Source organism: Oncorhynchus nerka, linkage group LG18, assembly GCF_034236695.1.
Source record: "Oncorhynchus nerka isolate Pitt River linkage group LG18, Oner_Uvic_2.0, whole genome shotgun sequence".
Taxonomy (NCBI): domain Eukaryota; kingdom Metazoa; phylum Chordata; class Actinopteri; order Salmoniformes; family Salmonidae; genus Oncorhynchus; species Oncorhynchus nerka.
The window spans coordinates 54,749,036-54,774,317 of NC_088413.1; the positions used below are offsets into that span (position 1 = coordinate 54,749,036).

Here is a 25,282-nt window from a genome sequence, read left to right on the forward strand (position 1 = left end):
AGGCGGGACTTGCAGTCGGTAAAGCAGATGCTTGTTTACACGTGCGAGCGGTGTGGTCAGCATGTAAGGGAGCAGGAGAACTTACAAATTGGCTACAATAATTATAAGGACTTTTTGGTAGTGAGGAAATTACTGATATTCTTGGTAGGCCTATTCCAATACTTGAATTTCTGAGCTCCAAATTCAAGTTCAAATAGGCTACTTCAAGCCCCTTGTATTGTTTAAAATCGCAGGTGTAACATGGAAAACAAAATGTATTTGTCATGTTATTTCATTACCAGATCATGTTGTGAAGAAGCCCACTAGACTATGTCACTTGTCATTATATCTAGAATAGTTAATAGGAATAGTGTTGGGTGTTGCGCAATAGTCTATCCTATGCAATTGCACACAGTAGACTCTGTCTAATCCGAGGCACAGAAAACATGAACACATTACCTTGATACTTTCTCTGTTAGATCTAACGAGACCCTGCTGTAAATCAAGCAGACAACAGATGATCAATATCAATTCAGTAGGGATATTAGATCCAATGTGGATCCAGGCACAACTTTCTTCACCAGCATAACAAACCAGACACCAAAATATTCTGGAAATTTTTTGCAAGCACCTTTTTTCCAGCACCTGGGCTGTTGCGTCACATGCGCTATCACAACAGATGTTTGTCACTTAACTGTCCTTCTGAAAATTCCTTCCTGGATCAGATATGTGAATATATCATGGCGTGACTAATCAGCTGGACACCAAATGCGCATCCAACAAGTATTATACATAATTATTGAAGAACCCCTATAATGACAGTATTGATTTAGGTTTTAAGTATCAAGGTAAGGTGACCATTTCGGATAGAAGCGTTCGGTTTTGCAATTGCATTTATTATTTTGGATTTGGGGTTTCACCCCGTAACATAAGGAGACATTTTTACGTAGTTACACTGCATTTCTGAGATCTCTATACAAATAACTGTACGACCGCTAGATCCAAGATTCTTACAGTGTTCAAGTTAAATGTTTAATTTAACTGAATAATGCTTAATATATGATATAATGACAACTTACGCTGCCATAAATGCGAGGACAGAAAAGTCATGTTTTATGTCATATGATTTTGGACAAATCCATCAAGTCACCAAACATGATAAAGGGTCAATATTTTATATCAACTCGTGAATTTTATTGAATATAGCTATGAACCCATCTTACCTTAAATTAGTGACATGAAAAAAATTGGCTGATTATTATCAGTAACTTATCAACAGCAGTTACAAGTTGTCCAGCGTAGGAATTCCTCACGGGTACCGTAGTTTATAGAAAGACCCGTAAAGGGAATAGAGTGCAATTTTAGATTTACCCTAAGATTGTCCTGTTTTGAAATGTTTCCCCCATTATAGAGCTCAGCCAAGCAGGAGCACAAGCTGTCCAAGACGGAGGAGGGTACCACAGGCTCCCTCAACATGCCACATGGCCAAACGGACCTGAAGGTCAAACCAGACAACGTGAAAATCAAAGGCCTGCAAGCTAACGTGTCAATCCCTAAGGTAGGAATTGTGCCAGGAAAATTGTATTGGACTTAAACAGAATTTAAACGAATTTGACTGTAGTTCAATGCTGATTCCTAGAGTTGCATCTCTAATGCCCCAAAAAATATTTCTCTCTGGCTGTGCAGGTGAACCTGTGTCTGCTCCAGGCCTCTATAGAAGAGTGTTCTCCCTTCAGCTCCAGTAAGAACCACATCACACACGTCTCTCTAGTTGCTCTCTGCTTCGACAGGATCGCCACACAGTTTCGCATGAACAGGTAACCTCATTTCCACCAGACTGCACCTTGTCTCCTTAAGACACACACACACACACACACACACACAGTTACACCGTGTGCATACCCTCCTGTCTGTCTTCAGGGGCATAGTGGAGGAGACACCCAATACTGCAGAGCACGGCCGTCCCTCCGTAAACTTGGAGAAGTACGCCTCGGCCACCAAGATGCAGCCACAGTCTTCAGGCTCACTGCGCTCCAACGCCGGCATTGAGAAGGGCAAGGAGATTGCTGCCAAGCTTAACATCCACCGTATCCACTCCCAGCTACGAGGCCTGGATTCCAAAGGTGGGAATATGCTCTTTTTTATTGAATGCTCTACAATGTGTTTTTTGAAACACCAGCCTTCACACCCAGCAGGCTGTCCATGACTGGAGTTAGAGACTAATATAATATTAAGTGTTAGCCAAAAAAAAAAAATTTACTCATTTTTCCTGTCCTGTGGTTAAGACATAGGGACATGTGCCATCACGGCCATCCCTTTTGAGAAGTCCAAAGTACTGTTCAGTCTGGAGGAAATAGATGAGTTTGCCCTTGTGGACGAGACGGAGAACTACGCGGCTGCAGACCTGGTCCGCACCGCTGCCTCCCTGGAGAAGTGGGGCTGGATCATGTTTGAGTGCGGAATTGAGAACCTCACCGTCAAAGGTCATTTGTCATTACGAAAGATATGCATATGCACTGTATATACATATTGGAATTTAGATTAACTTTGAATTGATGTTATTAACCCCAACCCTGTAACACTTTTGCCTGATTGTGTGTGGATATGTGCAGGTGGACGTCAGTCGGGTGCAGTGCTGTACAGTGCGTTTGGCATGATGGGGCAGTCGGGTACTGGCGTGAACACTGGCATGTCCAAATCCAATGGCTCATCAGGCTCTCAGACGGGCAGCGGCTACAGCACTGATGTATCTGATGACAACCTGCCTAACGACGCCACAAGCCCCAACTCTGATGCCAACGGAAACTCAGACTCTGACGATCAGGTAACTCATCACTTTCAACTGTTGTACTTGATCCAACCTCATTTCAGTAACGGAAAGCGTTCAGACATTTACATATTTACATTTAAGTCATTTAGCAGACGCTCTTATCCAGAGCGACTTACAAATTGGTGCATTCACCTTATGACATCCAGTGGAACAGTAGTGCATCTAAATCTTTTAAGGGGGTGAGAGGGATTACTTTATCCTATCCTAGGTATTCCTTAAAGAGGTGGGGTTTCAGGTGTCTCCGGAAGGTGGTGATTGACTCCGCTGTCCTGCCGTCGTGAGGGAGTTTGTTCCACCATTGGGGGGCCAGAGCAGCGAACAGTTTTGACTGGGCTGAGCGGGAACTGTACTTCCTCAGTGGTAGGGAGGCGAGCAGGCCAGAGGTGGATGAACGCAGTGCCCTTGTTTGGGTGTAGGGCCTGATCAGAGCCTGGAGGTACTGAGGTGCCGTTCCCCTCACAGCTCCGTAGGCAAGCACCATGGTCTTGTAGCGGATGCGAGCTTCAACTGGAAGCCAGTGGAGAGAGCGGAGGAGCGGGGTGACGTGAGAGAACTTGGGAAGGTTGAACACCAGACGGGCTGCGGCGTTCTGGATGAGTTGTAGGGGTTTAATGGCACAAGCAGGGAGCCCAGCCAACAGCGAGTTGCAGTAATCCAGACGGGAGATGACAAGTGCCTGGATTAGGACCTGCGCCGCTTCCTGTGTGAGGCAGGGTCGTACTCTGCGGATGTTGTAGAGCATGAACCTACAGGAACGGGCCACCGCCTTGATGTTAGTTGAGAACGACAGGGTGTTGTCCAGGATCACGCCAAGGTTCTTAGCGCTCTGGGAGGAGGACACAATGGAGTTGTCAACCGTGATGGCGAGATCATGGAACGGGCAGTCCTTCCCCGGGAGGAAGAGCAGCTCCGTCTTGCCGAGGTTCAGCTTGAGGTGGTGATCCGTCATCCACACTGATATGTCTGCCAGACATGCAGAGATGCGATTCTCCACCTGGTCATCAGAAGGGGGAAAGGAGAAGATTAATTGTGTGTCGTCTGCATAGCAATGATAGGAGAGACCATGTGAGGTTATGACAGAGCCAAGTGACTTGGTGTATAGCGAGAATAGGAGAGGGCCTAGAACAGAGCCCTGGGGACACCAGTGGTGAGAGCACGTGGTGTGGAGACGGATTCTCGCCACGCCACCTGGTAGGAGCGACCTGTCAGGTAGGACGCAATCCAAGCGTGGGCCGCGCCGGAGATGCCCAACTCGGAGAGGGTGGAGAGGAGGATCTGATGGTTCACAGTATCGAAGGCAGCCGATAGGTCTAGAAGGATGAGAGCAGAGGAGAGAGAGTTAGCTTTAGCAGTGCGGAGCGCCTCCGTGATACAGAGAAGAGCAGTCTCAGTTGAATGACTAGTCTTGAAACCTGACTGATTTGGATCAACAAGGTCATTCTGAGAGAGATAGCGGGAGAGCTGGCCAAGGACGGCACGTTCAAGAGTTTTGGAGAGAAAAGAAAGAAGGGATACTGGTCTGTAGTTGTTGACGTCGGAGGGATCGAGTGTAGGTTTTTCAGAAGGGGTGCAACTCTCGCTCTCTTGAAGACGGAAGGGACGTAGCCAGCGGTCAGGGATGAGTTGATGAGCGAGGTGAGGTAAGGGAGAAGGTCTCCGGAAATGGTCTGGAGAAGAGAGGAGGGGATAGGGTCAAGCGGGCAGGTTGTTGGGCGGCCGGCCGTCACAAGACGCGAGATTTCATCTGGGAGAGAGGGGAGAAAGAGGTCAGAGCACAGGGTAGGGCAGTGTGAGCAGAACCAGCGGTGTCGTTTGACTTAGCAAACGAGGATCGGATGTCGTCGACCTTCTTTTCAAAATGGTTGTGAAGTCATCTGCAGAGAGGGAGGAGGAGGGGGGAGAGGATTCAGGAGGGAGGAGAAGGTTGCAAAGAGCTTCCTAGGGTTAGAGGCAGATGCTTGGAATTTAGAGTGGTAGAAAGTGGCTTTAGCAGCAGAGAGAGAAGAGGAAAATGTAGAGAGGAGGGAGTGAAAGGATGTCAGGTCCGCAGGGAGGCGAGTTTTCCTCCATTTCCGCTCGGCTGCCCGGAGCCCTGTTCTGTGAGCTCGCAATAAGTCGTCGAGCCACGGAGGCGGGAGGGGAGGACCGAGCCGGCCTGGAGGATAGGGGACATAGAGAGTCAAAGGATGCAGAAAGGGAGGAGAGGAGGGTTGAGGAGGCAGAATCAGGAGATAGGTTGGAGAAGGTTTGAGCAGAGGGAAGAGATGATAGGATGGAAGAGAAGAGAGTAGCGGGGGAGAGAGAGCGAAGGTTGGGACGGCGCGATACCATCCGAGTAGGGGCAGTGTGGGAAGTGTTGGATGAGAGCGAGAGGGAAAAGGATACAAGGTAGTGGTCGGAGACTTGGAGGGGAGTTGCAATGAGGTTAGTGGAAGAACAGCATCTAGTAAAGATGAGGTCGAGCGTATTTCCTGCCTTGTGAGTAGGGGGAAGGTGAGAGGGTGAGGTCAAAAGAGGAGAGGAGTGGAAAGAAGGAGGCAGAGAGGAATGAGTCAAAGGTAGACGTGGGGAGGTTAAAGTCGCCCAGAACTGTGAGAGGTGAGCCGTCCTCAGGAAAGGAGCTTATCAAGGCATCAAGCTCATTGATGAACTCTCCGAGGGAACCTGGAGGGCGATAAATGATAAGGATGTTAAGCTTGAAAGGGCTGGTAACTGTGACAGCATGGAATTCAAAGGAGGCGATCGACAGATGGGTAAGGGGAGAAAGAGAGAATGACCACTTGGGAGAGATGAGGATCCCGGTGCCACCACCCCGCTGACCAGAAGCTCTCGGGGTGTGCGAGAACACGTGGGCAGACGAAGAGAGAGCAGTAGGAGTAGCAGTGTTGTCTGTGGTGATCCATGTTTCCGTCAGTGCCAAGAAGTCGAGGGACTGGAGGAGGCATAGGCTGAGATGAACTCTGCCTTGTTGGCCGCAGATCGGCAGTTCCAGAGGCTACCGGAGACCTGGAACTCCACGTGGGTCGTGCGCGCTGGGACCACCAGATTAGGGTGGCCGCGGTCACGCGGTGTGGAGCGTTTGTATGGTCTGTGCAGAGAGGAGAGAACAGGGATAGACAGACACATAGTTGACAGGCTACACAGAGGCTACGCTAATGCAAAGGAGATTGGAATGACAAGTGGACTACACGTCTCGAGTGTTCAGAAAGTTAAGCTTACGTAGCAAGAATCTTATTGACTAAAATGATTAAAATGATACAGTACTGCTGAAGTAGGCTAGCTGGCAGAGGCTGCGTTGTTGACTATGTAGGCTAGCTGGCATTGGCTGCGTTGTTGACACTACACTAATCAAGTCGTTCCGTTGAGTGTAATAGTTTCTACTGTGCTGCTATTCGGGGCTAGCTGGCTAGCTAGCAGTGTTGATTACGTTACGTTGCGTTAAAAGAACGACAATAGCTGGCTAGCTAACCTAGGAAATCGCTCTAGACTACACAATTATCTTTGATACAAAGACGGCTATGTAGCTAGCTATGTAGCTAGCTACGATCAAACAAATCAAGTCGTTGTACTGTAATGAAATGAAATGAAAAATGTGATACTACCTGTGGAGCGAGCGAAATGCGACCAGTTGTTGAGTGCAGAAGTTCTGTTCGGTAGACGTTGGCTAGCTGTTGGCTAGCTAGCAGAGTCTCCTACGTTAAGGACGACAAATAGCTGGCTAGCTAACCTCGGTAAATTAAGATAATCACTCTAAAACTACACACTCTAAACTACACAATTATCTTGGATACGAAGACAGCAAAGACAACTATGTAGCTAGCTAACACTACACTAATCAAGTCGTTCAGTTGAGTGTAATAGTTGTGCTGCTAATCGGTAGACGGTGGACTAGCTAACGGTGGACGTTAGCTAGCTGGCTAGCTGCAGGGCAGTGTAGACTGCGTTAGGACGACGAAATACGATAATTACGCAATTATCTATGATACAAAGACGGCTATGTAGCTAGCTAAGAAGAAATTGCTAAGATTAGACAAATCAAACCGTTGTACTATAATGAAATGTAATGAAATGTAATACTACCTGCGGACCGAGTGCAGATGCGACCGCTCGCTCCAACCCAGACAAAATATACACTTGCTTCTCCCTCTTGCTCCCCTCTCATTGGCCTCTGTGTGGTGTCGATTGCTCTTGCAGGATGAAGGGGTGGAGTCTGACGACCTGAAGAAGGACCTCCCCTCATGCCCCCGCCCCCTGACTCCAGCAGCATGAAGCTCACCATCAAGGAGATCTGGTTCAGCTTCGCTGCCCCAACCAACGTACGCTCCCCATCCCAGGCCATCTCCAGGCAGCTGAATCTCCTGAGCACAGCAACACCGGCGATCGGAGCCTGGTTGGTCCCCATCGACCAGCTCAAGTCTTCTCTGCGTAAGCTGGACATGGAGGGCACCTTGAGAGTGTGTGCTGTCATGGGCTGCATCATGACTGAAGCCTTGGAGGTCAGTACTGCACAGGTTGAGGGCTCCAATGCATTTTATCCATTAATTAGTCCTATATTTTCACGTATTGTGTATATACTGTATGTAGATTGTGTACATTTGTCTGTCTATATTCTGTCTGTATATTTTGTCTATTGCTGTCAGCACCATTTTACCAGGTCAATTCAGGGTGTATGTAAATGTATTTGGCAAATAAAGATGATTCTGAGTCTACAGTGCATTCGGAAAGTATTCAGACATTCAACATTCTGTTACGTTACAGCCTTATTCTAAAATGGATGGGGGGGGGAATTCCTCCTCCTCAATATACACACACAATACCCAATTATGACAAAGCAAAAACAGGTTTTTAGAAATGTTTGGAAATGTATAATAAAAAATAATCACATTTACAAACAGTGGCTTGTGAAAGTATTCACCCCCTTGGCATTTTTCCAATTTTGTTGCCTTACAACCTGGAATTAAAATGTATTTTTGTGGGGTTTGTATCATTTGATTTACACAACATGCTAAATATTTTTTATTTTGAAACAAACAAGAAATAAGACAAAGAATAAAAAATACTCGAGCGTGCATAACTATTCATCCCCCCCCAAAGTCAATACTTTGTAGAGACACCTTTTACAGCAATTACAGCTGCAAGTCTCTTGGGGTATGTCTCTATAAGCTTGGCGCATCTATCCACTGGGATTTTTGCCCATTGTTCAAGGCAAAACTGCTCCAGCTCCTTCAAGCTGGATGGGTTCTGCTGGTGTACAGCTATCTTTAAGTCATACCACAGATTCTCAACTGGATCCTCCGTCCCAGTCTCAAATCTCTGGAAGACTGAAATAGGTTTCCCTCAAGAATTTCCCTGTATTTAGCACCATCCATCATTCCTTCAATTCTGACCCGTTTCCCAGTCCCTGCCGATGAAAAACATCCCCACAGCATGAGAATCCCAGCTCTCGAGGTGATGAGAGGTGTTGGGTTTGTGCCCGACATAGCGTTTTCCTTGATGGCCAAAAATCTAAATTTTGTAGTCTCATCTGACAAGAGTACCATCTTCCATATCTCTGGGGAGTCTCCCACATGCCTTTTGGCGAACACCAAACGTGTTTGCGTATTTTTTTCTTTAAAGCAATGGCTTTTTTCTCATTTCACTATTTCGAATATGTCTATTTACATGAAATCAAAATCTATTTAAGGTTGTAATGCAACAAAATAGGAAAAAACCCAAATGGGGATGAATACTGTAGCAAGGCACTGTATGTATTCAGATCCTTTACTCAGTACTTTGTTGAAGCACCTTTGGAAGTGATTACAGCCTCGAGTCTTCTTGGGTATGACGTTACAAGCTCGTCACACCTGTATTTGGGGAGCTTCTCCCATTCTTCTCTGCATATTCTCTCAAGCTGTACAGCTATTTTCAGGTTTCTCCGGAGAAGTTCGATCGGGTTCAAGTCCGGGCTCTGGCTGGGCCACTCAAGGACATTGAGACTTGTCCCGAATCCACTCCTGCATTTTGGCTGTGTGCTTAGGGTCATTGTCCTATTGAAAGGTGAATCTTCACCCCAGTCTGAGCGCTCTGGAGCAGGTTTTCATCAAGGATCTCTCTATACTTTGCTCCGTACATCTTTCCCTTGATCCTGACAAGTCTCCCAGTCCCTGCCGCTGGAAAACATCCCCACAGTATGATGCTTCCACCACCATGCTTCACCGTAGGGATGATGCCAGGTTTCCTGCAGATGTGACGCTTGACATTCAGGCCAAAGAGTTCAATTTTGGTTTCATCAGACCAGAGAACCTTGTTTCTCATGGTCTGAGAATCCTTTAGGTGCCTTTTGGCAAACTCCAAGCGGGCTGTCATGTGCCTTTTACTGAGGAGTGGCTTCCGTCTGGCCACTCTACCATAAAGGCGTCATTGGTGGTGCTGCAGAGATGGTTGTACTTCTGGAAGGTTCTCCCATCTCCACAGAGGAACTCTGGAGCTCTGTCAAAGTGATCATCGGTTTTTTGGTCACTTCCCTAACCAAGGCCTGATTTCTCAGTTTGGCCGGGCGAATCTTGGTGGTTCCAAACTTCTTCCATTTAAGATGGAGACTACTGTGTTTTTGGGGACCTTCAATACTGCAGACATTTTCTGGTACCCTTCCTCAGATCTGTGCCTCGACAAAATCCTGTTTCAGAGCTCTATGGACAATTCCTTCGACCTCGTGGCTTGGTTTTTGCTCTGACATGCACTGTCAGCTTTGGGGCCTTTATATAGACAGGTGTGTGCCTTTCCAAATCATATCCAATCAATTGAATTTACCACAGGTGGACTCCAATCAAGTTGTTGAAACATCTCAAGGATGATCAATGGAAACAGGATGCACCTGAGCTTAATTTCAAGTCTCATAGCAAAGGGTCTGATTACTTATGTAAATACGGGATTTCTGTTTTAATTTTTTTATACATTTGCTAATATTCTAATAACCTGTTTTTGCTTTGTCATTATGGGGTATTGTGTGTACATTGATGAGGATTATTTTTTTTTTCAAATCCATTTTAGAATAAGGCTGTAACATAACAAAATGTGTAAAAAGCGAAGGGGTCTGAATACTTTCCAAATGCACAGTGTATGAGACACATTCCCTTTTCTTTCCTTTGTTCTCTACAGAAAAAGAGTATCCACATCCCCTTTCGGAGCAAGTACAACAGGGTGACCAAGCGAGCACGCTACCTCCACGAGAACCCCTCCTGTCTGCTGTGTAACATCCTGCATCGCTACCTACAGCAGGCTGACTACTCAGTGATAGAGGAGGCCACTATGGTGAGACGTGTGTGTTTGCATTTAGAGGCTTGAGAACTTCAGTCTGTGCCATGATTGCCTGAATCTGGTTTGTTAGTAGCTCTCATGGATCTATCCTAAGTTAACTCCTAATTATCCTTTTAACCCATCTCATCTTGTCCTCTTTAGAATGACGGGCTGCCTGCCCTGGTGACCCTGAAAAAGGGTCTGGTAGCTCTGGCCCGTCAGTGGATGAAGTTTATTGTGGTGACCCAAGGCTTCAAGGCCATCGGCCTGATGAGGCCCAACCAGCTGCCCAAACCCAAGGAGACTCCCCTGCAGCAGACCTACCAGGTCCAGGGCCTGGACAACGGAGCTGCGCTGCAGAGTGACACCAGCGCCGACGGGGCCGAGTTCGAGTTCGACGCAGGTAGGAACCTTTTCCCTGAGTTTTTTATTTTTTATGAATATTCTGGTAAATGAATACGACAGAGACTTTATCAAAACAAGTGTACTGAAAAGTCCCCCCACATGTTAATGAATTTGATGACGGGGATGACAATAATGCATGCAGTATGTTGGTCCAATGGGTTATATCATGTTGTAAATGCTGTCCAGCCACAGTGAGTGAACACACCATGCTGCTGGAGGGCGCATGCAGCCGCCCCCCGCCAACAGGAGACAAATCTGGACCAGTCAGCGGGGTGGAGATCATGAGGAAACTGTCCAAGTCCCACACACACAGTGAATCTGCCCTCAAAATAAAGGTAACGGTGTGTGTCTGAACTGTGTATCCACCTGTCTGTCTGCATTGTCTACTGAATAAAAATATAAACGCAACATGCAACAATTTCAATGATTTTACGGAGTTACAGTTTATGTAAGGAAACCAGTCAATTTAAGTAAATTCATTAGGCATTTATATATGGATTTCACATGACTGGGCAAGGGCGCAGCCATGGGTGGGCCTGGGAGGGAATAGGCCCACCCACTGAGGAGCCAGGCCCAGCCAATCAAAATGTTTTTCCTCCACAAAAGGGAGGAAATACAGAAATACTCCTCAGTTTCTTCAGCTGTCCGGGTGGCTGGTCTCAGACAATCCCGGCGGTGACGAAACCGTATGTGGAGGTCCTAGGCTGGCGTGTTTACACGTGGTCTGCGGTTGTGAGGCCGGTTGTACGTAAAGGAGAAATGCTCACTAACAGGGATATTAACAAATTTGTGCACAAAATTAGAGAGAAATAGGCTTTTTGTGCATATGGAACATTTCTGGCATATTTTATTTCAGCTCATGAAACATGGGACCAACACTTTACATGTCTCATTTATATTTGTGACTTACCACCTGGAATTCGGTCTTATGTAGCGAAATTTGAAATAGTGTTTTTTTACATTGGATAAAAGTAGAGACTCATAGCTACAAAATTGTATATCATACACTGCATTTGAGGAACAATGGGAAAGTAATTCTGCTTTGAAAGTTGATAAACTCACTTTTGAGAAAAATCGCCTTTAAATGTTTTGGTATCTTGTGAAGAGCTATTTTTTGTCTACACCCATTCAGCATCATTCACACCCTCTTAACTTTATCCCCACCCGTCTCGTTTCGCTCTTGGAGCGCACACTTGAAGCTCTGGCTTATGATTTGCTTACCTCTGGATAACATGAAAACAGCCTAACCAACTCTGCTGGCAACAATTTCATTACACTTTTTTGCATACATTTACTGACACCAACCATATTCAACGGGTGTTGTACATACACCACGCTATGTTAGCTAGCTAGCTAACAGTACACTTTAGCTTGAAATGAAACCACTTTCTGTCCAAATTAAAAACGTGTAATATCTGAAAATGTAGCTAGCTATCTTTCCTGTATTACTCATTATCTCAGCCAATCATGGCTAGTTGGAAGGTTGCTATCTTTTTCTGTGGCTTAACCAACAAGGCTTGTAATTTTAACAATTTTATTCATATTTACAGATGGCATACAAGTTTGTTGTTAAGGCACATGAAAGGTCACATTGAAGGTATTTCTGCCAAAAAAACGCATTTTCATAAAAATATATTTGTACGTTCAAACGACTCTCCTGTGAAGTCGTGACTTGCGACATACGCCTAGTTTCCTGAATCGGGTCACATTTTTGTTCAGTATATATAGGTGGACAGGGGCGACAGGGAAGTACCACTTTCCATTAGTATACAATATGAAAGCATTTGTTTTCACACTATTGATATGGGTGTGTCTTCCTCAGGGCTCCCACCCATACCAGTCCCTGAGCTACACCAGCGGGGACACGGCGGCTGACTCTCCTGCCCATGTGAGTCGCGTGGGCATGCCTGCCAAGGACAGTCCCCGTAAGGAGAGTCTGTTGAGCTACCTGACTGGCAGCTTCCCCAGCCTGCACAACCTGCTGGAGGGTACACCCCAGAGGAACGATCCCACCGCCAAGAGCACAGGTAGACTGCCATTGTCCTTAGAACGTTACCATGGGATAGACCAGGGTTTCCCACACCTGGTTCAGACTTGGGTTGCCTTCCCATTACATACCCTCGTCCCCAAAGTGTGAACATTGTCGAAAAGTATGGCTTATATGGAATTTCCACCATATTTTTATACTAGTTCTAATCCTTTTCGAGCCACAATGATAGAGAATTGGTAGAGAATTGGACTGCAACATTACATTACATGTTTGTGCCCCCCTTTAGGTAACAGTGTGGGCCCAGATGTATTGACGGAACACCCCCTGCTGTCAGAGCCCTCTTCTGTCAGCTTCTACAACTGGATGTCCAACGCTGTGGGCAACCGGGGCGGAGGGAACGCTGTACCCCAGGAGTCCCCCATCAACCGCTCCCAGCACAACAGCCTGCAGACAGGTAGAGGGAATGTTTTGAGAATCTTAGGGGCGAATGTTGATCAGCAAGCCGCTGTGCAGCTCGCTAAACATCCCCGAAGCTCACGGTAGAAGAATGTCAAAAAAGGTCACCCTAAGTGTCTGTTACCCATTTCTCCTCAGGCGTCACCTGTAACCTCCCCACCATCCCATCAGCATCAGACTTCAACACGGTTCTGTCCAGCGACCAGAACACTCTTGATGGAACACAGTCTCAGCACTCTCAGCACAGCACCAGCCAGGATGACATAATGATGGCCGACATCGAGGAGGGCAATCAGTGTCCCGCCGCTGTGCAGCTCGCTGACGCACAGGTAACTTGTTGAGAGTGCGGGTGTTTGTGTTTGTGATAAATCTAATGATTCCCTCTCCCTTTCCTCAATTCACACAGGTTGTGTTCAAGCCTCTGCTGAGTCACACAGGGATCCAGGCTCAGGATACCACTCCTCTCAGCTACAAGATGTATTTTGGAGAGCACCTCTCTTTCTCCGGCACCTTGGAGTGTCTCAGAGCAGACATTGTGGACTCAGACACGTCCAAGGAGCGGAAGAACAAACGCTCCAAAAGGTAAATTAACCTTTTATTAACCTTTTATCTAAATAAAGATACTGTATGCCTGGTTATTATTTGTCCCATTATTTACCACTCATAAGTAATCTTGCTCTCTACCCCTCTCCATCTCTCCCTGCAGACAGGGCATGCCTAACCTCCCTCCGCTGGAGTTCAAACCGGCCCTGCTGATCGAGACCTTCAGTCTAAACTCTGTGTTGATGGAGAAGTCTACCAGCACTGGCCCCCCCAACTCCACGGCCGTTCCTTTCGCCTTCCACGACCTCAACCGGCGCCACTACAACACCTTCCACTGCGACTTCACCATCGCCTGCCAGGCCATCAGCCAGCGTGTGGACATGGCCCTGGTGCGCCTCATCCACCAGTTCAGTACCATGGTGGACGACATCAAGGCCACGCAGACAGACATCAAGCTGAGTCGCTACACCGCTGGCTCCGCCTCCCCCACGCCCACCTTCAAGGCAAGGCCCTACCGACACTTCCGCTCTTCTGACTTCAGCCGCAGCTCACGGGGAAGCATCAACGGAGCCGGACGGAGTGGGGCTGGCGGCGGGAACACGGCTCAGAGAAGCAAGCGAGGTGGAGGAGGGGGTCAACCACCCAACGCCCCCCCTTCAGGATTGGACACACTGGGTCGGCGGGAGCCCCGGGGTCGCAACACGCTGGGTCGCTCGGAGCGTCGGACCTCCAAGGTACATCAACCAGTATGTGTCTTCATTTTAGAATGTTGTATGTACACTGAACAACAATATAAATGCAACATGCAACAATTTTCAAAGATATTACTGAGTTACAGTTCATATAAGGAAATCAGTCAATTGAAATAAATTCATTAGGCCCTAATCTATTGATTTCACGGATCAGGAAACCAGTCAGTATCTAGTGTGACCACCATTTGCCTTATGCAGAGCATAGAGTTGATCAGGCTGTTGACTGAGACTGGTAAATGTTGTCCTACTCCTCTTCAATGGCTGTGCGAAGTTGCTGGATATTGCCGGGAACTGTAATACACTGTCGTACACATCGATCCAGACCATCCCAAACATACTCAATGGGGGACATGTCTGGGGAGTGTGCAGGCCTTAGAAGAACTGGGACATTTTCAGCTTCAATTTTTGTATTCATTTTGTATTACATTTTTTGGTGTGTCCTTGCGACATGCGGCCATGCATTATCATGCTGAAACATAAGGTGATGGCGGATGAATGGCGCGACAATGAGCCTCAGGATCTCACCACGGTATCTCTGCATTCAAATTGCCATCGATAAAATACAATTGTGTTCATTGTCCGTAGCTTATGCCTGCCAAGACCATAACCCCATTGCCACCATGGGGCACTCTGTTCACAACGTTGACATCAGCAAACTGTTCGCCCAAACGACGCCATACACGCTGTCGACCATCTACCTGGTACAGTTGAAACCTTGATTCATCCCTGAAGAGCACACTTCTCCAGCGTGCCAGTGGACATCGAAGGTGGCATTTGCCCGCTGAAGTTGGTTACGACGCCGAACTGCAGTCAGGTGAAGTCCCTGATGAGGACGACAAGCAGATTCTTTGGTTGTGCAAAACCACAGTTTCATCAGCTGTCTGGGGGGGTTGGTCTCAGACGATCCCACAGGTGAAGAAGCTGGATGTGGAGGTCCTTGGCTGGTGTGCTTACACATGGTCTGCGGTTGAGGCCGGGTTGGGCGTACCAAATTCTCTAAAACGACGTTGGAGGGCGGCTTATGGTAGAGAAATTAACATTAAATTCTCTGGCAACAGCTCTGTTGGACATTCCAGTAGTCAACATGCCAATTGCCTACTCCCTCAAAACTTGAGTTGTCTGTGGCATTGTATTGTGTGACAAAACTGCACGTTATAGTGACCTTTTATTGTCCCCAGCACAAGCTGCACCTGTGTAATGATCATACTGTTTAATCAGCTCCTTGATATGCCACACTTGTCAGGTGGATGTATTATCTTGGCAATGGAGAAATGATCACTAACAGGGATGTCAACAAATTTGTGCACAAAGTTTGAGAGAAAAGCTTTTTGTGCTTATGGAACATTTCTGGGATCTTTTATGTCAGCTCATTAAACATGACACCAACACTTTACATGTTGCGTTTATATTTTTGTTCAGTATATATTTGTCAGTGATCTATCAGATGATGTATGCACTGTTTCTATTGGTAAATTGAATGAATCAATTGATGAAGGTGTCGCGGAAGGGCTCTCGGGACGTAGCTGACCACACAGCCATCCAAATGGATGACTCTGACTCCATCACAGTGTCAGAGCAGAGCGAGCCCTCTGCAGAGTGCTGGCAGAACATGTACAAGCTGCTCAACTTCTACTCCCTCATCTCTGACCCCACGGGTATCCTGGAGAAGAGCTCCCCTGAGAACTGCCTTTCGGGTAAGGCTCTCTCTCCCCCTCACCCATCTCTAGCCCCTACCCCCTAGGCACTTAGAAATATCAATTATTAAAAGTATTTTTTGTGTGTGATCTGTGCAGACGGTGGCCGCAGTCCCTCGGAGCCCCTGTGCAGGGTGATCTTTGAGAACGAGCAGGAGGACCCCACCACCCCCACTAACAAGCCCTCATCTGGGCTAGGTGCTGGGGGCAGACGGCGCAGCCTGGTGAGTTCTGAGCCACAGCACGTCACCCTCATCGTGTTTGGCATCGGCATGGTGAACCGCACCCACCTGGAGGCCGACATCGGGGGCCTGACCATGGAGGCAGAGCTGAAGAAGATCCACGGCAGCTTCACACTCAAGGAAAAGATGAAGGGTGAGGCTCTTAGTAGTGATGCGTGGGTTGACTCATAACCTGCAGTCCCTGAGGTTATATCCGTGGGGCGGGCGTGTTTAGGGTTGTTAAATACTGTGTGGATGAAGGGTGGGTGGCGGGCGGGTTGGGTGAAGAGAAAACGTTAGCCTATCTGAAAACATCCTTAAATGTCTAATTTTTTAAAAATTATTTTGCAAGTTATATAGGCTATATTACTGAGTTACAGTAATGTAACATGTGTTTGGTGCCGACAGAGATGGACGCCTCGCTTCGCGTTCTTAGGAAAGTATGCAGTATTTCGTTTTTTTATATATTATTTCTTACACTATTACCCCAGGAAATCTTAAGTCTTATCACATACAGCTGGGAGGAACTTTTGGATATAAGAGCAACGCCAACTTACCAACATTACGACCAGGAATACGACTTTCCCGAAGCGGATCCTCTGTTTGGACCACCACCCAAGACAATGGATCGGATCCCAGTAGGCGACCCAAAACAACGGCGCCGCAGACGGCGCGGTCTTCTGGTCAGGCTCAGCCCACCGCTCCCGAGTATACTACTCGCCAATGTCCAGTCTCTTGACAACAAGGTAGATGAAAATCGAGCAAGGTTTGCCTTCCAGAGAGACATTAGAGATTGTAACATCCTTTGTTTCATGGAAACATGGCTCACTCGGGATACGTTATCAGTCCGTACAGCCACCCGGTTTCTTCACACATCACGCCGATGTGTGAAGAAGGGCGGTGGTGTATGCCTTATGATTAACGAGTCGTGGTGTGATCATAACAACATACAGGAACTCAAGTCCTGTTGTTCACCTGACCTAGAATTCCTTACGATCAAATGCCGACTGCATTATCTACCAAGAGAATTCTCTTCGATTATAATCACAGCCGTGTATATCCCCCCCAAGCAGACACCTTGACGGCCCTGAAAGGACTTCATTGGACTCTATGTAAACTGGAAACCACATATCCTGAGGCTGCATTTATTGTAGCTGGGGATTTTAACAAGGCTAATCTGAAAACAAGGCTCCTATTGAATGCGTGACCCGGGCTGGCAACACTCTGGATCATTGCTACTCTAATTTCCGCAACGCATACAAAGCTCTCCCTCGCCCTCCTTTCGGCAAATCTGACCACGACTCCATTTTGTTGCTCCCAGCCTATAGACAGAGACTAAAACAGGAAACGCCCGTGCTCAGATTTGTTCAACGCTGGTCCGACCAATCTGATTCCACGCTTCAAGATTGCTTCGATCACGTGGACTGGGATATGTTCCGGATAGCATCGGATAATAACATTGATGTATACGCTGATTCGGTGAGCAAGTTTATTAGCAAGTGCATCGGTGATGTGGTACCCATGGTGACTATTAAATCCTTCCCCAACCAGAAACCGTGGATTGATGGCAGCATTCGTGCAAAACTGAAAGTGCGAACCACTGCTTTTAATCATGGTAAGGCGACTGGAAACATGACCGAATACAAACAGTGTAGCTATTTCCTCTGCAAGGCAATCAAACAAGCTAAGTGTCAATATAGAGACAAAGTAGAGTCGCAATTCAACGGCTCAGACACGAGACATATGTGGCAGGGTCTACAGTCAATAACGAACTACAAAAAGAAAACCAGCCCCGTCACGGGCACCGATGTCTTGCTGCCAGACAAAATAAACAACTTCTTTGCTTTGAGAACAATACAGTGCCACTGACACGGCCCGCTACCAAAACCTGCGGGCTCTCCTTCACCGCAGCCAACGTGAGTAAAACATATAAACGTGTCAACCCTCGCAAGGCTGCCGGCCCAGACGGCATCCCCAGCCACGTCCTCAGAGCATGCGCAGACCAGCTGGCTGGTGTGTTTACGGACATATTCAATCAATCCCTATCCCAGTCTGCTGTTCCCACATGCTTCAAGAGGGCCACCATTGTTCCTGTTCCCAAGAAAGCTAAGGTAACTGAGCTAAACGACTATTGCCCCATAGCCCCACTTACGTCATCATGAAGTGCTTTGAGAGACTAGTCAAGGATCATATCACCTCCACCCTACTTGACACCCTAGACCCACTCCAATTTGATTACCGCCCCAATAGGTCCACAGACGATGCAATCGCAACCACACTGCCCTAACCCATCTGGACAAGAGGAATACCTATGTAAGAATGCTGTTCATCGATTACAGCTCAGATTTAACACCATAGTACCCTCCAAAACTCGAGACCCTGGTTCTCGACCCCGCCGTGTGAAACTGGGTCCTGGACATTCTGACAGGCCACCCCCAGGTGGTGAGGGTAGGAAACAACATCTCCACCCCTCTGATCCTCAACACCGATGCCCCACAAGGGTGTGTTCTCAGCCCTCTCCTGTACTCCTTGTTCACCCATGACTGCATGGCCATGCACGCCTCCAACTCAATCATCAAGTTTGCAGATGACACTACAGTGGTAGGCTTGATTACCAACAACGACGAGACAGCCTATAGGGAGGAGGTGAGGGCCCTCGGAGTGTGATGTCAGGAAAATAACCTCACGCTCAACGACAACAAAACAAAGGAGATGATCGTGGACTTCAGGAAACAGCAGAGGGTTCACCCCCCTATCCACATCGACAGGACCGTAGTGGAGAAGGTGGAAAGTTTTTTAAGTTCCTCGGCGTACACATCACGGACTAACTGAAATGGTCCACCCACACAGACAGCGTGGTGAAGAAGGCACATCAGCGCCTCTTCAACCTCAGGAGGCTGAAGAGATTTGGCTTGTCAAGAAAAACACTCACAAACTTTTACAGATGCACAATTGAGAGCATCCTGTCGGGCTGTATCACCGCCTGGTACAGCAACTGCTCCACCCACAACCGTAAGGATTGGGTAGTGAGGTCTGCACAACGCATCACCGGGGGCAAACTACCTGCTTTCCAGGACACCTACACCACCCGATGTCACAGGAAGGCCAAAAAGATCATCAAGGACAACAGCCACCTGAGCCACTGCCTGTTCACCCCGCTATCATCCAGAAGGCGAGGTCAGTACAGGTGCATCAAAGCTGGGACCGAGAGACTGAAAAACATATTTTATCTCAAGTCCATCAGACTGTTAAACAGCCATCACTAAAAGTGAGTGGCTGCTGCCAACATACAGACTCACTCTCTAGCCACTTTTATAATTAACATTTGGATGTAATAAATGTATCACTAGTCACTTCAAACAATACCACTTTATATCATGTTTACATACCCTACATTACTCATCTCATATGTATATACTGTACTCTATACCATCTACTGCATCTTGCCTGTGCCGTTCGGTCATCGCTCATCCATATATTTATATGTACACTTTCTTAATTATTCCTTTACACTTGTGTGTAAAAGGTTGTTGTGAAATTGTTAGATGACTGGTTAGATTTTACTGCATGGTCAGAACTAGAAGCACAACCATTTCGCTGCACTCCTATTAACATCTGCTAACCATGTGTATGTGACCAATAAAAATTGATTTGATTTGATACATTGAGGATTTTCTTTCATTATTTTAGGCTATCTGACATTAGAGCGTAAGTCTAAGCTTCAGGGCCTAATTGTACGTGTGCCAATTAGCCTACACCAATTGCCAAATGCTTTTGGGAACGGGCATAAAAAGTTAATGTCGATCCACAGAGGAAAAAAGGACAATGTCAGAGTTGAATTCAATAAGAGAAAAGCTGCGAAATAAAGAGAAGGGAGGGCCAGAAAAGTAATGTTTAGGAAAGATTTGTTAACATGGTAAAAAAGGATGATAGTATTGCCGGCTATGTTATGTGTGATTGTGAGAATCTATACAAATTCAACAGTCACACGATGGGGACTTCAAATAGGCCTATGGCACGACAAGGGAACTGTAGCCTGCTGTTCAAATCGGTTAAATTGAAACTGAAATCTGGACTGTAACTGTAGGGCTATAACCTCTGACATATCCTTAATGTTAACTCCTGCAGAATTAAGCATTTCTTGCAGTAAAATTATATACCAAATGTAGGCTAAATTTGGACTCGGGAACAGGACTAGAGAAATATGTTCTCTTTTTTTTCAGCATCGCGAGAGAATGCGAAGTTAGCTCGTTATTGTTTTTGTTATTGCATTTTCTCCCCGGTCCCTGAATGTCTTTGCGCCGCGGAAGAAGCATGCCAGAGAACTTTACCGATGTCAACTGAATTGAAGCATTCATTCTACCGATTTATGTCATTGTTCTGGTGAGCAAGGGTTTATATAGTCTTCTAGGTCAACCTATAATGACAGAAGATAAGCTGCTTGTATCTCATTGTAGACAAGTTGACAAACAAATAGCCTATCAAAATGTCTGAAATTATAAGCAGAAACATATCTAAATGAGGCAAATAAAATCGTGCATCCCCCTGTCAAAAATGGTTACGTTGTCTCTGACTGTAGACTACAGCGCATTTTCTATGTTAGCAAGTTATGGTCGGGTGCGAGCCTCAGATTTTCACTTTATCACATATAGTCGGGAGGGAGCGGATCGGATAGTAACAATTGCGTTCCGGCGCGGGTGAACAAACCAGTGACTGGCGCACCATTAGCTCTTGGTTTACGTCACTAGTTCAATACACTGCCTCTTTGTATTACATTTTGCAGTACCATATCTGGATGATATCTCCAAAATCTGTTTTCAGACATACTGCACCAGAAGATGACAGAAACTTGTGCATCAGCCCACATAGGAGGAGTTAACATTGTGCTCCTGGAGGGTATAACACCAGACATTCAGTAAGTACTGCTCAAATTTAGGCACATAGCTGCTTCATTTGCATTTTTGTATTGAGGTTTGAAGTTTGATAGTGTGCATTAGGTCTCTGTGAATTGTAAGACCTAAAATAACCTTTCTAGTTAATTTGCCTGTCATTTTGATAACTTGTAAAAAATAATTATATGAAACGTTTTAATTTACTACCCCACTGTGCCATTGATTGCATGTCAACATACTGTGTGAGTTATTCCTACAGTTACTTCACAGTAATCAAATCCTAGAAATATTCAAATTACTGCAAATATTCTGCTGGCATCACTGGAAATACTTTTGGCAGGCGAAGGAAGGTGGATAGATATTCTAATCTAGTCTGTTGTCAGTATCTCTGCGTGAATACTCAATTTTTCATTTGCTCTCTTTTTTTACTTTCCCTGCTTTCTCTTCCATCATTTTACATAGACTGGAGGATTTCCCCACATCTCCTACCAGCACAGCCAAACAAGAGTTTCTGTATGTGTTTATAACTACTGCACCTTGGCACATCATAGCAATGCCACAGTAGTACCTAGTTAAAACACAACTTTCATTTTGTCTGGAGTCTGTGGTAACGCAGTGTTTCTTCAGTGTACAGCTCTAGCTGTGTTATTGTCCTTCATCGTGTTAGATTGGTAATCCCCCACTGTCCTTTTCTCCTTGTTTCTGTGTTCCTTCCTTCATGTGTGTAGCGGCTAGATTATCTTTATAGATCAGCTATATCGCAGAGATTCATCCTGTAATCGTGATCAAATTTATTGTTGATTTTTTTTGGCAACGTAATGGAAGAGCCTATAAAACCCTGTCATTCTTATGCCCCCATAACATGGATGTTGTTATGTGCTTCTTAGTGTGTAGTATGCCTGCTGTCTAACAAAAATGACCCAAACACTTTTTGTACATTGTTGTTCTATAGATGTTGTCCTGTCTTAACCTGTTGTCAAACAGTCATATTAGAATCGCTGACACTCTACTCTGCCCTTTCCAGAACGGTTGTGAAATGCAACGTAGCTAAGTCCCAGGCCCTGTACAGCGCTCAGCGGGGCCTGAAGACCAACAACGCAGCTGTGTTCAAGGTGGGCGCCATCATGATCAACATCCCCCAGCACCCAGCCACGCTGCACAGCATGATGGTTCGTAGCTCCCATCAGCTCTCAAAGCAGATCTCCGACCTCATCCGCCAGCCGTCCAACGTGTGAGTCTAGGAGGAAATTGTTGTATTATTCACAGGATATTGTATTATTTAAACTTTGAGTCCCATTGAAATCTATAGGTATCTCCTAGGTGAGCCCCTCCCAAGAACTGGGGCTGGGTAGGCAGAACTGCATGCTCAGTGTGGTCCTCACCTATGTGTCTAGTATGACAGGAAAGCATTTCAGTGAGAGAACCATTTTCTTTCCTCTGAATTTCCTTAATGGACTAAGCAAAACATCTTCATCCTGAACTATGTTATTTCTTTTAGGTCACCCCCAACAGGGAAGACACCCCCACCCCTCAGCCCTCTGACAAGGCGTCCAGCATCAACCAGACCCCCGTGGAGGCCAATGAGTTCCCCCAGCTGCCAGAGGGTCTTGAGAAGAAGCCCATCGTCCTCAAGTTCAGCGCTATGATGGACGGCATCACCATAGGAGCAGCCCTTTTGCCCTCCCTCAAGGCTGAGTACAAGATGGGCCGCATGAAGAGTCACGGCATGACAGGTACAGTGCCTTCAGAAAGTATTCATACCCCTTGATTTATTCCAGATTTTGTTGTTACAGCCTGAATTAAAAATGTTTTAAAAAGATTTGAAAAAGTTAAAACATGTTTTTAGAAATGTTTGCAATATTACTGAAAATTAAATTAAGAAATATCTCATTTACAGTACCAGTCAAAAGTTTGGACACACCACCTTATATTTACTATTTTCTACATTGTAGAATAATAGTGAAGACATCAAAACTATGACATAACACATGTAGTAACCAAAAAAGTATATGTATGCAAAAATATATTTGAGATTCTTCAAAGTAGTCACCCTTTGCCTTGATGACAGTTTTGCACACTCTTGGCATTCTCTCAACCAGCTTCACCTGGAATGCTTTTCCAACAGTCTTGAAGCAGTTCCCCACATATGCTGAGCACTTGTTGGCTGCTTTTCCTTCACTCTGCGGTCCAACTCATCACAAACCATCTCAATTGGTTTGAGATCGGGTGATTGTGGAGGCCAGGTCATCTGATGCAGCACTCCATAAACTCTCCTTCTTGGTCAAATAGCCCATACACAGCCTGGAGGTGTGTTTTGGGTCATTCTCCTGTTGAAAAATAAAGTATAATCCCACTAAGTGCAAACCAGATGGGATGGCGTATCGCTGCAGAATGCTGTTGTAGCCATGCTGGTTAAGTGTTATTTGTATTCTAAATGAATCACAGACTGTGTCACCAGCAAAGCAACCCCACACCATCATACCTCTATGCTTCACGGTGGGAACCACACATGCAGAGATCATCCGTTCACCTACTCTGTGTCTCACAAAGGCATGGCGGTTAGAACCAAAAATCTCAAATTTGGACTCTTCAGCCCAAAGGACAGATTTACATCAGTCCATTGCTCGTGTTTCTTGGCCCAAGCAAGTCTTCTTATTGGTGTACATTTGTAGTGGTTTATTTTCAGCAATTCGGCCACGAAGGCCTGATTCACACAGTCTCCTCTGAACAGTTGATGTTGAGATGTCTGTTTTTATATTATTAGTATTTTTATTTTTGTATTTTTTAAAATCTTTATTTAACTAGGCAAGTCAGTTAAAAATAAATTCTTATTTACAATGACGGCCTACACCGGTCAAACCCAGACGATGCTGGGCCAATTGTGCGCCGCCCTATGGGACTCCCAATCACAGCCCGTTGTGATACAGCCTGGATTCGAACCAGGGTGTCTGTAGTGACGCCTCTAGCACTGACATGCAGTGCCTTAGACCACTGTGTCACTCGGGAGTCCACTGTTACTAATTTTTTGGGGCTGCAATCTGAGGTGCAGTTAATTGCTGATTTCTGAGGCTGGTAACTCTTTTGAACTTATCCTCTGCTGCAGGGGTGACTCTGGGTCTTCCTTTCCTATGGCGGTCCTCATGAGAGCCAATTTAATCATAGCGCTTCATGCTTTTTCTCTACTGCATTTGAAGAAACTTTCAAAGTTCTTGAAATGTTCTGTATTGACTGATCTTCATGTCTTAAAATGATGATGGACTGTCATTTCTCTTTGCTTATTTGAACTGTTCTTGCCATAATATTGACTTGGTATTTTACCAAATAGGGCTATCTTCTGTATACCACACCTACCTTGTCACAACACAACTGATTGGCTCAAACTCATTAGGAAGGAAAGAAATTCCAAATATTAACTTTTAACAAGGCACACCTGTTAATTGAAATGCATTCCAGGTGACGCTGGTTGAGAGAATGCCAAGAGTGTGCAAAGCTGTCATCAAGGCAAATGGTAGCTAATTTGAAGAATTTCAAATATAAAATATTTATATATTTGTTTAACATTGTTTTGGTTAGTACATGATTTCATATGTGTTATTTCATAGTTTTGATCTTCACTATTATTCTACAATGTAGAAAATAGTACAAATAAAGAAAATCCCTGGAATGAGTAGGTGTGTCCAAACTTTTGACTGGTACTGTAAGTATTCGTACCCCTTTGCTATGACACTCCAAATGAAGCTCATGTGCATCCAATTTCCTTTGATCATCCTTGAGATGTCACTACAATTTGATTACAATTGTTTTGACATTTAGAAAGAAGCACACCTGTCTGTGTCAGAGCAGAAACTATACACTGAAGTCCAAGGAACTGTCCTTGGATCTCCAAGATATAATTGTTATGAGGCATGTACACTACATGTACATGCCTCGTCGAACATCTCATTCCAACATCATGGGCATTAATATGGAGTTGGTCCCTCCTTTGCTGCTATAACAGCCTCCACTCTTCTGGGAAGGCTTTCTACTAGATGTTGGAACATTGCTGCGGGGACTTGTTTCCATTCAGCCACGAGGATCAGTGACATTAGGTACTGATGATGCGCGATTAGGCCTGGCTCGCAGTCGGTGTTCCAATTCTTCCCAAATGTATTTGATGGGGTTGAGATCAGGGCTCTGTGCAGGCTAGTCAAGATATCTTCTACACTGATCTTGACAAACCATTTCTGTATGGACCTTGCTTTGTGC

At 45.8% G+C, this 25,282-nt stretch overlaps 1 protein-coding gene across 1 annotated transcript in view; it reads left to right on the forward strand.

Annotated features, from left to right (window-relative positions):
* Positions 1 to 25,282, forward strand: part of LOC115146126 (bridge-like lipid transfer protein family member 1) — a 129,583-nt gene that overhangs the window by 54,530 nt on the left and 49,771 nt on the right. Inside the window, 21 exon segments of the mRNA XM_065004191.1 lie at positions 1,391 to 1,537; positions 1,666 to 1,796; positions 1,900 to 2,102; positions 2,265 to 2,462; positions 2,592 to 2,803; positions 7,004 to 7,037; positions 7,040 to 7,305; positions 9,947 to 10,099; positions 10,247 to 10,487; positions 10,676 to 10,824; positions 12,312 to 12,516; positions 12,766 to 12,933; positions 13,074 to 13,264; positions 13,342 to 13,517; positions 13,642 to 14,212; positions 15,726 to 15,924; positions 16,024 to 16,299; positions 20,967 to 21,060; positions 21,500 to 21,550; positions 22,062 to 22,266; positions 22,536 to 22,770. Of these exon segments, the coding sequence (XP_064860263.1) occupies positions 1,391 to 1,537; positions 1,666 to 1,796; positions 1,900 to 2,102; positions 2,265 to 2,462; positions 2,592 to 2,803; positions 7,004 to 7,037; positions 7,040 to 7,305; positions 9,947 to 10,099; positions 10,247 to 10,487; positions 10,676 to 10,824; positions 12,312 to 12,516; positions 12,766 to 12,933; positions 13,074 to 13,264; positions 13,342 to 13,517; positions 13,642 to 14,212; positions 15,726 to 15,924; positions 16,024 to 16,299; positions 20,967 to 21,060; positions 21,500 to 21,550; positions 22,062 to 22,266; positions 22,536 to 22,770 (4,105 nt within the window).